We start from the raw sequence: 15,539 nt of genomic DNA on the forward strand, positions 1-15,539 counted from the left end.
AAGCTGGCACTTGGTGCTGTACCTGCTGCAGTCTGTTGTCCTTTTGCAATCTCACCTGACTTGCAGGTATCAGAGGCAGAAGGTACAGTCATGGTTTCCAGAACAGCATTATACCCCTGTATTGTCACCAAATTTCATTCTTCTAGGACATTTTACTTCTCTAAAATACTCTTTCAGCTTTCATTAGTCTACTGGACAGGATAGTTCTTCTCATCTGAAACTGCTTTGCTGTCCAGGTGCTGAGCAAACACAGAGACAGATGTGTCTGGTTTGTTTCAGAACTGCTCTACCAAGCTACTGATTTCTAGTATTAGGCATAAATTTGCACCATGGGACACCACATGGGCTGTACTCCTCCATCTCTGCTTTTCTTTCCACAGAGAATTCAGTCCCTAGGACTCCTGTGCTGTAAGGCACCATTCTGTAAAATCCTACTGGTGTGTTTTGATACAATCAGGAGTTTGGTGCTCAGCTGTGTTCACCCCAGTAAGTTGTCCCAGCCCTGTCTGCATCTCAGCCCTCTCGCATGCCCCACTGTCTAGTCTCTAGCACAGCAGAAGGAGCCCCGTCCCATGCATGGCAGCCACCCGATGTTAAGGATGGTTTTAGCTGCCCAACCTCAGCTCTTCTCAAAGCGATTGAACACCACTGCTTAAGCACAGGACCACTCGTAGCTGGCACCCAAAGAGAGCACTGAAAACATGGATAGGGCCCACGGTCTTCTGTGAAGGACAGACAGAAAAGCTGTCCGGTGCCTGGAGAGACAGTGGCACCGTGTGGTGAGACCAGTTCATCACAGCACGTGTCCTGGGCCTTGTAAGGCAGCACCATCATAGCTAGGTCTCGGGCTGCCTTCCTATAACCCATGGTGGCTTCTTGAAGCCTCCAGGCAGGGGCATTTTGCGGGGTGTCTCTGCCTGTTTCACTCTGAGCACCAGCCAGCTCCCTATCATGTGTCACAGAGACAAGGATGAGCCACTCTCCTATTTATATCGTGATGCTCCTGCTTTGCTATATTCATACCAGACTGAATCATCCAGCTGGGCTCCTGGAAGAGGCATTTAAGGTCGATGATTGCCAGCTGCCTCTTTAGTCACTTTTGCTTCTGGTGTCTCCTGTTTCAGGGTTACTGTCCCACGTCTGATGCAGCCAGGAGCAGAAATAGCTAGATACGAAACAGAAACCCTTCAGAGAAGACAGATATGCAAAATCCAAGCCACCTACTGTTAGGAAAGAGGCTGTGGCCTGCAATGGAAGTGTTTCACCTCCTTGCCAAACATCAGCCTATTGCTTGTTTTGTTTCTCAGTCTCTCTGTTTCTATAGGACAGGTGCTTTCCTTGGGTTCCTCTCCTATTGCTTGCTGTGCTGAGCAACTGAGACAGATGTGTCTGGTCTTCAGAACTGCTCTGATTAGCTCCCCATTACTGTTATTACATACAGAATCATGCCCAAAAGAACCTTGGTTCTTCCTTCTCTCATCATTGCACTAGTCCTTGTTATCACAGGCCTTATGAGGAGCGGCTGGGAGAGCTGGAGGTGTTTAGCCTGGAGAAGAGGAGGCTGAGGGGAGACCTCATTGCTCTCTACAACTACCTGAAAGGAGGTTGTGGAGAGGAGGGAGCTGGCCTCTTCTCCCAAGTGACAGGGGACAGCACGAGAGGGAATGGCCTCAAGCTCCGCCAGGGGAGGTTTAGGCTGGACATTAGGAAAAAAATTTTCACGGAAAGGGTGATTGGGCACTGGCAGAGGCTGCCCAGGGAGGGGGTTGATTCACCTTCCCTGGAGGGGTTTAAGGCACGGGTGGACGAAGTGCTGAGGGACGTGGTTTAGTGTTTGATAGGAACGGTTGGACTCGATGATCCGGTGGGTCTCTTCCAACCTGGTTATTCTGTGATTCTATGATTCTGATCTGGCTTAAGTAGATTCAGTCACACTCTTTCCCATTCTTTCTAACTGCAGCCTTGTTAAAATTCCTTATGTAAACGTAGTATCCGGGCACAGGCAGGCTAAAAGTTATTATTCAAGCTAATCCTATGTTTTAGTTCTAAAACCACAAAAAGGTCAGTAACTTAGGACAAATAATCTCTTCCTTCACCAGACCAGCCCAAGTTTGTCCAGATTTGTCCGAGTTTGTCCAAATTTGTCCGAGTTTGTCCAAATTTGTCCGAGTTTACTTGAGTTTATCCGACTTCTTTCGAGTTTCTCGGAGTTGCCCCCACACCGCCACCACCCGCCCCTCACGCATATTTATACTAGCGGGACCCGCCCAGTCTCTCCATTATTCATGAGCTTTCGCGCGCTTTTGCCGGTCACGTGACTCCACTTTCGCGCGGGATCGGGCCGGGCGGGAAGGCGCGGGGCCATGGCGGTGAGCGGCGGGGGACGGGGCAGGACAGCGGGGGGGGGGGTGTCCGGAGGGGCTTGAGGGTGAGTGGGGATACCCCCGGCGGGGATCCCCCCCCCCCGAGGATGCGGTGGGGACCCCCAGGATGCGGCAGGGACCCCCAGGATGCGATGAGGACCCTCGGGGACGCGATGGGGACCACTGGGATGCGATGGGTACCCCCCAGGATGTGATGGGGACCCTCCAAGATGCGATGGGGACCACTGGGATGAGATGAAGACCCCCGGGGATGGGGCAGGGACCCCACAGGATGCGGTGGGGACCACTGGGATGCGATGAGGACCCCCGAAGATGGGATGGGTACCCCCCAGGATGCGATGGGGACCCTCCAAGATGCGATGGGGACCACTGGGATGGGATGAAGACCCCCGGGGATGCGGCAGGGACCCTCAGGATGCGGCGGGGACCCCCCAGGATGCGATGGGGACCACTGGGATGCTATGAGGACCCCCGGGGATGCGGCGGGGACCCTCCAAGATGCGATGGGGACCACTGGGATGGGATGAAGACCCCACGGGGATGCGGCAGGGAGCCCACTGGATGCGGTGGGGACCACTGGGATGCGATGGGGACCACTGGGATGGGATGAAGACCCGCGGGGATGCGGCAGGGACCCCCCAGGATGAGATGGGGACCCCCCAGGATGAGATGGGGACCACGGGGATGCTTTGGAGACCCCCGAGGATGCCAGGCTGGCAGGATGAGTTTCCCCCCGACTCTGCCATGCGTTTCCCTTCCCATTTACAAGCAGGGCTGATGATTATAATCTCCCCCCGCCCCCTTCGGGGAAGAGGATTCGTGGCTGATACGGGATCCACGGCCCCCCTCTTCCGAATGCCGCCCCCGTGGCAGAGGGTCCTGGCAGCCCTGCCTGCCCTCTCCCCGTGTTTTATTTCTGAGCAAACCAGAGCTGCTGTGTGGAATGCAGTGTCCGGACTAGTGTCTGATCTAATAGAGAAATCAATGGACAGAAAAGACCTCGTTCTGTGGTATTTAAGGAGTAAAACAATGAAGGCTGCTGAAGACTCGCATCTGGCCAGCACTTGAGGAGCCAAAAAAAGATGGGAGGTCAAGATAACCCTTCAAACTTTACATAGGAACTAAACAAGGGGGGCAGATGCCAACGAAATAAGAGTAGGGGGCTGCTCTGCAGACCTCAGCCTCAATAAAGGACATGGGGGAGCGTGTGTGAGGGGGAGGATACAGGTTATAATTAGTATTGGGAAACGTGATTAATAGACATGATTTTTACGAGAAATAGAATCCATCTGTATAAATAGAGTGTATAAAATCTTGCTACTTGTAGTCATTGGCAGTATAGTAGGAGGATTGATCCCCCTGTATATCCAGTACCAAAGAAAAAGAATGTCTGGTTCTTAAGATCCCCAGTTGGTGCAAAGAAGTTTCTTTTCCTGATTTCAGTGACAGACGCGTAGCCCGGTGCCGTGGACCCTCACTCTCACTCTCTCCCCTTTCCCTCCTTGCAGGACTCCTCCGAATCACCAGCAGTGACCACCAGCCCAGTGCGCAGCTCCCGTCGCGGCGATGCCTTCACGTCCAGCCCCGGCCGGGACCTGCCCCCCTTCGAGGATGAGTCCGAAGGGCTCCTGGGGACCGAGGGGCTCCCCGAAGAGGAGGAGGAAGGAGAAGAGCTCATTGGGGAAGGGATGGAAAGGTAAGGAAATCGATCAGGGGTAGCTTCTGAGGTGTTGTGTCTGGGGATGGGGTTTTGCTTAATGGGATGTCAGAGCAGTCTGTGACATGGAGGGGTCTCTCAGTCATGGTGGGGCCCCTCTGCTGTTGGTGAGGGAGCAGGGAGCCCAAGAGCTGCTGGACAGTGGAGAAAGGTCTTCCTTTCTCCAGGTGAGGGCACTGTGTTATTTGAGTCCATGAAGAACTGAACAAATTGCAAGCTGGGAGCATTGTGCTGTGATCCAGTGTGTGTAAACCAGGATCTCCATGGATGAGTGATTTGCATCCATTCCCAGGTCCTTACGCCTGCAGGCATAAATTTGAACATTTTTTCACTCGGCCAGGCTTGCGAGCAAGCTGATGAACTTTACAATACAAAGACTTGAATGCTGGCATTCATAACCATGGTGCTGGAGCCCTTTGTACTGAGGGGCATCTTCTGTTGTGAAGTGCCTTCCTGCTCAACACGTTCCGTCTTGCGGCAGAACAGCTGTCCTGACACCTGGCCAGCAGTAGCCAGAAAAGAGATGGAGAAATGTTGTCTGGAGCCTGACCTGATTCGATGTTCTCTGTGTATGCTAGGGACTACCGCCCCATCCCTGAGCTGGATGCTTATGAAGCAGAGGGCCTGGCTTTGGACGATGAAGATGTGGAGGAGCTGACTGCCAGCCAGCGAGAAGCCGCAGAGCGAGTAATGAGGCAGCGAGACCGCGAGCTGGAGCAGGGCATGGGCCGCATGAGGAGGGGGCTCCTTTACGGTAGGTGGAGATGAGCTGCACCAAGTGGGGAGCTGATCCCCTTGTGGGCCCTTGTGGAGGAGCGGTACTCTCATGCTCAGATTAGGTGGGGAGGTCTTGAGTCCCAGTGTATTTGAGCTGTCTGTGAAATCTCTTGGTGTGGGGTTGACTGGACTCCCCAGTGCATGATACCTTTGATTTGGGTTTTGATGTGTTCTTCTAGTTACATGTTCACTGCTGAAACAAAGTTAGGATCCTGGGCCTGTATAAGTGGTTTGGGATTCTACTGAGGTTATGCTATGGAGTTTGTTGGTGTTGGTGTTCCTGTAGTGACTTTGTGGGCTGCATGGGAGGGCCTTCGATGCACTTGGAAGCCCGTTCCTTGGCCTTCCTCCCTCATTCAGCGCATACTTTCCCTCCCTCAGTGCATTAATGGACATGACTGTGTGCTGTTGCATACAAATCTTCTTATTTACCACAATAAAATCTTCGGCTACACTGTGGAGGAGGCAGGAGCCAGGCTAGAACTGAATTTAGGGTGGGCCTGGGATCACTCTTTGTCTGTATCCCAGGCTCTAACCTCTTTGCTTCCAGAGCCCGTGCAGTGCAACTGTGATTAATCCAAAGAGTGGGGATGGAAATCCCAGCTCTTTAATAATTTTTCTTCCCAACCCTTAGACAGTGACGATGAAGACGAAGACCGTCCTTCACGGAAGAGGCGGCTTGCAGAACGGGCTGCCGATGGCATGGAAGAGGAAGAGGAAGACATGATTGAGAGCATTGAGAATCTGGAAGACATGAAAGGGCATTCGGTGAGAGAGTGGGTTTCCATGGCAGCTCCCCGGCTTGAGATCTACCATCGCTTCAAGAACTTCTTGAAGACCCATGTGGATGACCATGGGCACAATGTCTTCAAGGAGAGGATCAGCGACATGTGCAAAGGTAGGGCTGGGTGTTGAGGCTCTCCTCTCTTTATGTGGGTCATGGTTCTTTGCAGTCATCCAGTCTATAGGTGGAATTTTTCTGCTTGCCCTGTTTGTCCCAGACATTGAGTCAGCACTTCAAGAAACTCTGATGCTGATGGAGATAAATGAATAATGAAAACATGTCTACTATTTTTGATTCTGGCTGACTAATTAGAAGGCCCCTGGCGTCTGCTACTCATTAATATTCATATCATAGAAGTGCGAGCAAAAGAATATGTGGGGCAGCAGACAGTGGTCTGCAGGCTTGTGATCTGGAAGAGACAACAATTGCTTTCTGTCTGTGTCATTTTCTCACATTGGAAACTAGATTATCCAGCGAGGGGACACAAATAGACCTTGTGACTTTGAAAATTGTGTCAGTGTTGCAGCCTTGTATTCTGCCTAGGCACTGCCAGAAGAAGCACTCGTTAAGGCTGTCATTGATAAATTTTAAAAGCAGAAATTGTCACATCTAGAAACAGCTCATGGAACTGCAGTTATTCGTATTTCTTTTTATTGAGGCAGAAGCTCCAGCAGCTTGAGTAGTGGAGCAGGGTCAGTGTTGTACAGCTAGAAAATATCTTATCCCTTTCTAGCAACATAAGATGCAGAAGGTTTTTGTAAGCCATTCAGCATGCTTTTCTCTCCTATTGACTTCTATCTCCTGGAGGTCTGTGGGAGAGTTGTGTGTTGGTCTGAGGCTTTTGAGTCTCAGGAGTACTGACCCTGAGAAGCATCTGTGCTGAACTGGAGAGAAACAATCACAAATTTGGTACTGATGAAGAATTTGTCAGAGAAGTAAATTAAAAAGAGTTTTCCACCCATTTTCAAATTGTTGACCCCTAAACATTTTTCAGGGAAGGTGCAGACATCTGCAAACTACAGCCTGCAGGGTACAGACTCCTTGAGGAGTGAGCAGGTTGAAAATACAACTGACCCCATATTTTTCTTTAGAGAACAGAGAGAGTCTGGTGGTGAACTATGAGGATCTGGCAGCCCAGGAACATGTCCTTGCCTACTTTCTGCCTGAGGCTCCAGCAGAAATGCTGAAGATCTTTGATGAAGCAGCCAAGGAAGTGGTGTTGGCCATGTACCCCAAATATGATCGTATTGCTCAGGAGATCCATGTCCGTATTTCCCACCTCCCTCTGGTGGAAGAACTGCGGTCACTCAGGTAAGCAGCAGAATTGCCAGCGGTGGCTGTGGGGTCTGCAGCGGGCTTTTGGATGCTCAGGAGAACTAATCTGCAAGCTAAAGCTCTGGGTAGGTCCACCAGGATCATAGAATCATAGAATCACCAGGTTGGAAGAGACCCACCGGATCATCGAGTCCAACCATTCCTATCAAACACTAAACCATGTTCCTCAGCACCGCATCCATCCATGCCTTAAACACCTCCAGGGAAGGTGACTCAACCACCTCCCTGGGCAACCTGTTAAAGGACGACTGAGCTTACTACGGAAAAAAAAGTCAGATTAAGGATGAACTTCCAATGTCCCCAAAGGAAAAACTCAAACCCTGTGAGAAAACTTCTACTGATAATTGTTTCTTACTAGGCCTTTGGGAGTTGTGCCTTGTAGCAAGAATATTTCTGTAGAGTATTCTGCCTTCTGTGCCCTGCAGGCATCCCGCATCTCCCTGTCTTTCCTCAGGCAACTGCACTTGAACCAGTTGATCCGGACCAGTGGAGTGGTGACGAGTTGCACAGGGGTCCTGCCTCAGCTCAGTATGGTCAAATACAACTGCAGCAAGTGCAGCTTCATCCTGGGACCTTTTTTCCAGTCCCAGAACCAGGAGGTGAAACCTGGTTCCTGTCCAGAGTGTCAGTCTCTTGGCCCCTTTGACATCAACATGGAAGAGGTAAGAGATGTGCTTGCGTGGATGGCGCTGTCTGCTTGTCCTGTCCAGGCTACGGCACTGACTGTTTCTCCCAGCCTTAACTTGGCTCACACGCTTTGAGCAGGCTTGGTGCTGGGACAGGGTCTGTGAAGATAGGTCTTGTCTGTTTGAGCTCTTGAACTGCCTATTTTAGCAGCCTAAAGTAATTTACTGCCTTATTGTTAAGTCTTCGGGCTGGATCTTTTGCCAGAGTTGTCTCTGGAGCACAGTTACATATCCATACTGTAGAAGTGCAGACATACGCTGTCCAGCTCTCCTTCCCAAGTTCAGACAGTATTTCCTGATCAGGCAACTAAAGAAACTAGAGGAGAGTGGCAAAATCATTGATGTGGAGCTTCTGACTTTCATTCCTTGCTTTGAAATCTATACCCATCACAAGTGGAGTATCAGCCTCCCAGGAACTGGTCCAGTAGCTGGGTGGACAAACACTGTGGAGTCCGAAATACAGTGGTGAGATATGATGCAGTGCTTTCCTGTGCCCATTTTGTCTATCAGACTCTGGAATTGCTCCTCACAACCTCCATTCACCCATGCCCATAGTTTTCTCACCAAAGTATAGTAAAACTTCGAATGGAACTTCTCTAGGGTGGCACCTTAGAAAGGCATCGGCTATGCTGATTCCTATCAGACTTGCTGATCAGACTTTTATTTTATTGTTGCAGACAGTCTATCAGAACTATCAGCGCATCAAAATCCAGGAGAGCCCTGGGAAGGTTGCTGCTGGCAGGCTGCCCCGCTCCAAGGATGCCATTCTCCTTGCTGATCTGGTTGACAGCTGCAAGCCAGGGGATGAGATTGTGAGTATATTCTTGATCTCAAGTACGGGATGAGCACGCAGCATTTTAAAACTCTGACAACGTTATCACGGGAACATCTGTGGGGATGTGGGTGGGATTGTCCTCGGATGTATTTGGGCAGCTACTTTCAAGACTGGTGACTTAAAATGGAGAGGGAGGTTGCTTTGTACTGTTCAGGCACTGACGTACCATGTCCTGGTTCCCAGGAGCTAACAGGGATCTATCACAACAATTACGATGGCTCCTTGAACACTGCCAATGGGTTCCCAGTGTTTGCAACTGTGATCCTGGCCAACCACATCGCCAAGAAAGACAACAAGTTGGCTATTGGAGAACTGACTGATGAAGATGTGAAAGTGATTGTGGGTCTATCCAAGGATGAGCAGATTGGGGAGAAGGTGGGTCGGCCTCAGATATCCCTTCTTTTCGTTTTGATAGCTTGCTGTCACCTGGCAACTGGATCAGAAAGTGATGAAAGGTGTCAGCTGGCTAAACAGTAGCTAAAGAAACTTGTAGAAATCCCAGTTCCCTCTAAATGGCCTTCTGGTGTTCTGTGGCTCTCAGACAGCTGTTGATGAGAGTGAGTTATAGGAGGGAAGTAAATAAGAAACTTCGACTGTACTTTTGAGAGTCAAATTTTCTGTTTCTCCCCTTCCTTCTCTGAGCCTTCCACATCACAACAGGGCTAGAAGACGGGTGAGAGGCACTCAGTCACTGCTTATACATCTGATCATTGTTTTCTCCCAAAATATCCTGAAAACAAAGAGGGGGAAGTGTTGTGAGGGGCCAATGCCTGCTATCATGTTCATGAGTAAATTACAAATCAAGGCCTTCAGCTTTGCAACGGCTGATAACAGCCACTGCGGTGCAAGAGACTCTTCAAAGACAGCAGTACTGTAAGGGTAGCTAGATACAACCCATTCCTGATTTCCTTACCAATTTCTGCCTAGACTAGGAAGTGGTGTTCTCTAGACAATGCCTTTGGTTTTCCTTACAGATTTTTGCCAGCATTGCCCCATCTATTTATGGACATGAAGATATCAAGAGGGGCTTGGCTTTAGCTCTCTTCGGTGGAGAGCCCAAGAACCCAGGTGAGTGTCACTTGTGTAATTCAGGTCTGTTTTACTCAGCTGAAAGCAAATGGATCTGGGTTTGTCTGTGCTGTTGCAATGAGAGTGGTTAGAATTGTCTGTATCTTGGTGACAAAAGAGATAACAGACTGAGGGATGTGAATGACACTGTGATGGAAGTGGCTACTTTTATCACAGTGAAAACTGGTGTGATGGTAAAAATGCTTAGACTGAAAACAGCTCCTGCTGCAAACCTGGGCAAGTTTTTATCCCTGCTCCTCCTCTAGGGCATCTTTGGTGACCTCTTGAAGGACCTTTTGATGTTCTAATTTGTTATCATCTCCTTAGAAGGATGTGTTCAGCAAGGTTAGAAATGCTATTTTAAACATGTGGCTGCCTCCAAAACTGACTTTCTTTTTCCCTCAACTTCCATGTAAAGTGCTGTTCCTGCTAGCATTTGCCTTCCTTTCAGCTCTGTGGTGGTCAGGGCAGGGTTGCTATCAAGCCATGCACTGAGCTGCCGACATGTCTCTCCCATTATTGTTTTAGGTGGCAAGCACAAAGTCCGTGGTGACATCAACGTGCTTCTGTGTGGAGACCCCGGTACTGCAAAGTCACAGTTTCTTAAATACATAGAGAAGGTGTCTAGCAGAGCGATCTTCACCACTGGCCAGGGTGCTTCTGCTGTTGGTCTCACAGCCTATGTCCAGAGGCACCCGGTCAGCAAGGAGTGGACTTTGGAGGCAGGAGCCCTCGTGCTGGCTGACAGAGGTGTCTGCCTGATTGATGAATTTGACAAGGTGAGGCCTTGCTTAGTCTGTGTGAGAAGTATTATCTGTGGAGGGACTGGATGTAAGCTCTGGCGTGAGGACACACTGTAAATCATGGTGCCATCTCCCAGCTGACTAAAACAGCATCAGGAGATGGTTCGTCTTGGTGTGTTGGGTGATGCTTATAGACATAATACAGTTTGTCCCTCTTGCTTTCTTGTAGATGAATGATCAAGACAGAACCAGCATCCACGAAGCCATGGAGCAGCAAAGCATTTCCATCTCCAAAGCAGGCATTGTCACATCTTTGCAAGCCCGCTGCACCGTTATTGCTGCTGCTAATCCCATAGGTAGGTGCTGAGAGACCACAGGACTATGTCAGGCCTCCAGCATGAGTCCTGCTGTGATGAGAATTATAGTGCAGCTACCTTTCCCTCTGTGATTTCTCCAGATTAAACATGCAGTAAAAGTCTCTTTGTACAGGAGTTCAGTGCTTGCTTCAAAGTGTCAGCCCTGCAGCCTGTGTTTGACTTTGAGGTTTATCTCTATGATCTAGGTGGACGATATGACCCATCGTTAACTTTCTCAGAGAATGTAGACCTGACAGAGCCCATCATCTCTCGGTTCGATATCCTGTGTGTGGTGAGAGACACAGTGGACCCTGTGCAGGTACAGGCTGTGCTATTGCTCTGGGCTTGTGATGCTGCAGTTGGGATGCTCGGCTGTAGTTGCTCACTGAGTTTTGCTATCCAGTGAGTGTCTTCAATGTCTCTTAGTTGACTGCTCTTTTGTAGGATGAAATGCTTGCCCGGTTCGTTGTTGGCAGCCATGTCAAGCACCACCCTGGTAGCAAGGAGGCAGTGAATGGAGATGCCAGTGAGGTTGTTCTCCCCAACACATATGGGGTTGAACCCATTCCCCAGGAGATCCTGAGGAAATACATCATCTATGCCAAAGAGAAGGTCCACCCTAAACTCAACCAAATGGACCAGGACAAGGTGGCCCGGATGTACAGTGACCTCAGGAAAGAGTCTATGGTGAGGATACTGAGGAAACGGGAAGAACTATCTATCTAGCCTGCAAATCAGGCTGAAACTGCTCCAGCATATGTTGACACGTTCTTGCCATTCCCATCACAAAAGCCTGTGCCACTGTTTTTGTGACAGACAGGCGGATCCTGTAGTGTCTGCTGAACAGATGATTCTTCATCTAAACGCAGAATTTTGCCTGTTGGTTGTCTGAGGACCGATGGACTAGACAAGTGTACTTGTGCCTGACATGGCAAAGTCCTCTTGTAGTCACCCAGTCTGGCAGGCCCACAAGAGATGATTGCATTCCCTCAGACCCATGTGCCTCTGGTACATTACAGGGAGCTGTTCTGTGTAGAAATGCCCTTCTCTTTTGTCCATGGGATCTCTCAGGATAGTGTCATGCTTTCCAAGTGAAAGAGGAATTTTTTGAGGTCAGAGAGAGATTTTTGGAGCTTGGGAAAACTATCTGTTTTCCTGTTTAATTGGCTTTTTTTATTTAACTCCTAAGTGTTGCTGGAGGAAACAAGATTCCCTCCCTGGAAAGACACTAACAGTGGTAAAGAGGGACCCTATATAGCATCCCCTTGCAACCTGCTGAATTAAAACGTTGAACAGGGGAGCATGTAGCACCCTGCAGAACGTGCCAGCAGGTGGCAGAGCCTCCTTAGCTTGAGTCCACCCAAAGGTCCACGAGCAGCTTCCTACACTATGAAACAGGTTCTAGCACAGAAGCCACCTGTCTTGCCCCATGTCTTTTATCCTTCACTGAGAAGTTGCCTCCTCCTCTCCCCCTTAGGCAACCGGCAGCATCCCCATCACAGTGCGTCACATTGAGTCCATGATCCGGATGGCCGAGGCTCATGCTCGCATGCACCTGCGGGACTATGTGGTTGAAGATGACGTAAACATGGCCATCCGGGTGATGCTGGAGAGCTTCATTGACACGCAGAAGTTCAGTGTGATGCGGAGCATGCGCAAGGTGGGTACCAGCTGAGCCAAAGGCCCCATGGGTTCGTTCAACTGCAGGCTCGTTGCACTGTCCTGTCTATGGGAGGAGGTTCTTCCAGGCTCTCCAGGTGTCTCTCTTGCAGAGTCAGACACTGAGCCTGTGCAAATTGCGTACTTTGAGTCTGAAAGCAGTGCTACATGACTGCCCTTCATTAGTCTGTGATGGGGCAGTGTTTTTGTTGGGGCTGAGAAGGAAGCATGCCTTGAGTCTCTGTATCAAAAGCAGTGCTGTATCTGTCTTCTTTCTTGACGCCTTCCCTGGTATTTTGGCACAGGACTCCCACTGCTGCTCCTGCCAGGTGATCGAGCCCAAGCAGGCAGTTAGTTTCTTCACATTTTTTCTAGGGCTTCTCAGGGGACAGTTAACCACAGGGCAGCGCTTGCCATGGCTTAGTGCACAGTCTGCCCTTTTCTCTGAGTGGCAGGAGCTGGCTCTGAACAGCTCTTGGCTGGCCACAGCCTGGCATTTATCCACTCTGAGTGTCTGCCCCCAGTCTGGACGACTCATGGCCTCTCTCTTTGGTTGCAAGCAGCCAGCCAAGTGTGAGCATCTGCTGGGGAGGCAAAGGGCAGTCTGGGTTAGGGAAGGCTGCTCTGTGCCTTCGCTGGGGCTAACCCTCCCATGGCTGCCTCCCCTGAGGGCAGCACATCACAGCAGTGCACTGCCAGCCCCCGAGGGGCTCAAGGAAAGGCTGTGTTTTAACTGCATGTGCAGGTGGCAGCTTGGCAAGGCCAGAGTCCCTTAAGAGGCAGCAAGGGCGCAGGTGACAGCCCTGTCATTTGGTTCTCGTCGTGCTCTGTGGGAGGAGGGCATTGGTTGGTGTTGGGCACAAGAGACCGCAGCGCATCACTTGGTTCCTGACCCTCTTGACTCATCTCATCCTCCCTCCTAGACATTCTCCCGCTACCTTTCCTTCAAGCGAGACAACAATGAGCTGCTGCTGTTCATCCTGAAGCAGCTGGTTGCAGAGCAGGTGATGTACCAGAGAAACCGCTATGGGGCCCAGCAAGACACCATAGAAGTCCCAGAGAAGGATCTGGTGGATAAGGTAAGGGCTTATTGTAACAAGCCTTCTCAGGGTTTAGTTCCTGCTCTTGTCTGCAGCCTCATAATCAGGGTGTTCTCAAACTTGTTACTTCCCTTTCTGAGTTACGGTAGCAGAAAAACAAAACAAAATAAAAGATGCTAATTTAACCCAGAGTCAGGACTATCTTATCTGTGTCTGCTCGACTTTTTGCTGGGAGTGCTGTGTTCTTCCCCCTCAGTTCTTGTGCACTCTGGTAAAGCTTTGGGGTTAGAGTGGTAAGTCCCGCAGTGCGGCTGATGCTTTGCAAGTGAATAAGGACACAAGTTCCCTGGCACCTGCAATGGAAGAAGAAGCAATGAGCAGAAAAACCTCTGCTTGTATGAGCTTTCCCAGTCCCTCCTGAGGCTCACCCTCCTCCTCATTAATGCATCCTCATGCCAGTCCAGAGTACTGCACTCCCGTCTCTGCTTTTCTCTTTATTGACCTTGCTTGGCACTCAAGCAGTATTTGATTCCCAGGTGGCTGCTTTTATGCTCCTTGCATCAAATGTTCAGAGTGACTACTGTAGAGTCACCATCTTGGTGCTGCTACCAGTGTGACCAGCCCCACTCAGGGGTCTCCTATGAATCTATCTCCCACTCAGTGAGGTATTTGGGGCTTTTGGATAGTAGCAGTGTTCCAGCTCTAGTGGAAGGAGAAGGACAAGCTGAGAGCAGACAGATGCTGAGCCAGCATTCTCTCTTTGCTCATCTCAGCTCTGCCAGTGCTCCTTTCCTCCTGACCTGCAGTCTCCTCTGCTACTGCAGTTCTGGTGCCTGCTGAGCAGAGCAGAGATTGCAGACTGTCATTTTCTGTGGCCTCTGCTATAGAAAACCGCATGGCTCTTATTATTTTTTTAAATGAACAATTACATTTCCCCTCCCTCCTCCTTCTTCCAGGCTCGGCAGATCAACATCCACAACCTTTCTGGTTTCTACGACAGTGAAGTGTTCAGGATGAACAGGTTCAGCCGGGATGTGAAGCGGAAGCTGATTGTCCAGCAGTTCTGAGGCTGGCAGCGGAGTTCACCACATGCTCCTGTGAGATGAGCCTTGCAGCTTCTTGCAGGAGCACTATGGAGATCACGGTCCAGAGGGACTAAGCTGCACATTCTCTTACTTGCTTCGTGCCTTATGGATTAAGGAATTGCTGAGCTGCTGAAGACCTTGTAAATAGAACAGAGTTAAGTAGTTAAATACCCAGCCAAGTCTGTTTAGCAACTTTGTTCACTGTGTTGCCTCGTAGCTACGCACAACAGGGAGAGAATTGCTGGCCACATAGATGGTTTGCTTGCTGTTTGTTTGTTGCTAGTTGTTACGCTCATCTGCAAGAGACACCAAGTGGGAGCATTTGAAAAGCATCTCTGGCAACTATACAGCCTGCTGGGTGATAATTGAGACTGCTTTCAACTCTCCCTGAACCTGCCAGCCTCTCAGCTCCAGGCCTTCATACCTGACACTTGACATTTCCCCAGGTGCCCACACGGGTTGACCTTATGCTTGATTTCTGCAAGGGGGATGAAGGTGGACAGAGGAAGATGAGAACTGAAATAAAATGTAACTATTTCTAATAGTGGTGATCTGCATGGGCAGTGAAAGCTCCTTCCATACAGGCTGGGGCAGCATCCAGGAGCCTTAGGGAAGGAACTTCCCTGCCTTACAGAGTGTTATCCAGTTATGGCTGAATTGAAGTGCTGGCACCTAAACTGAACACCATCTCTCATGCTCATTTTTTGAGAGTGAAGTACCCATGGTGCTGTTTTAAAGAGTAGCAATGGAAGAGCTCTAAGCTGGAGGCATTTAAGGAGAATGGGCTCAGTACTCGCATGCAATTTTCTTACTGCATGCGTTTTGAATAAATTTGTTTTTCAATAATTTTGTGGTTTTATTTTTGGAAACTCCTGAAGCCACAGGGGCAAGGAAGAGCATAACTGAACAGCCTGAATGCTGGACCAGCTGCTCAGCAGTTTGTGGGGTTGGGGTTTGATACAAACACATCCATGTTAGTGGGAACTGCCAGTGCTGATCTCTAAGCTGTTGTGCATCCTCAGAGTGAATAAGTACCACGATGTGGTTGTCCACAAGACAGTGTTCTGAAC

At 49.9% G+C, this 15,539-nt stretch overlaps 1 protein-coding gene across 1 annotated transcript; it reads left to right on the plus strand.

Moving 5' to 3' along the window:
- The first annotated feature begins 2,363 nt into the window (after positions 1 to 2,363).
- On the plus strand, positions 2,364 to 15,282 carry MCM2 (minichromosome maintenance complex component 2). Its single transcript, XM_069866150.1, has 16 exons — positions 2,364 to 2,369; positions 3,842 to 4,080; positions 4,680 to 4,855; positions 5,513 to 5,776; positions 6,754 to 6,973; positions 7,452 to 7,659; positions 8,361 to 8,495; positions 8,702 to 8,893; positions 9,493 to 9,586; positions 10,115 to 10,365; positions 10,559 to 10,685; positions 10,892 to 11,004; positions 11,130 to 11,372; positions 12,163 to 12,345; positions 13,268 to 13,423; positions 14,341 to 15,282. The coding sequence occupies exons 1-16, from the start codon at positions 2,364 to 2,366 to the stop codon at positions 14,449 to 14,451; spliced, it is 2,718 nt and encodes a 905-aa protein (XP_069722251.1). The 3' UTR covers positions 14,452 to 15,282.
- Positions 15,283 to 15,539: the final 257 nt, after the last annotated feature.

This window comes from Phaenicophaeus curvirostris, chromosome 11 (assembly GCF_032191515.1).
Source record: "Phaenicophaeus curvirostris isolate KB17595 chromosome 11, BPBGC_Pcur_1.0, whole genome shotgun sequence".
Classification (NCBI taxonomy): domain Eukaryota; kingdom Metazoa; phylum Chordata; class Aves; order Cuculiformes; family Cuculidae; genus Phaenicophaeus; species Phaenicophaeus curvirostris.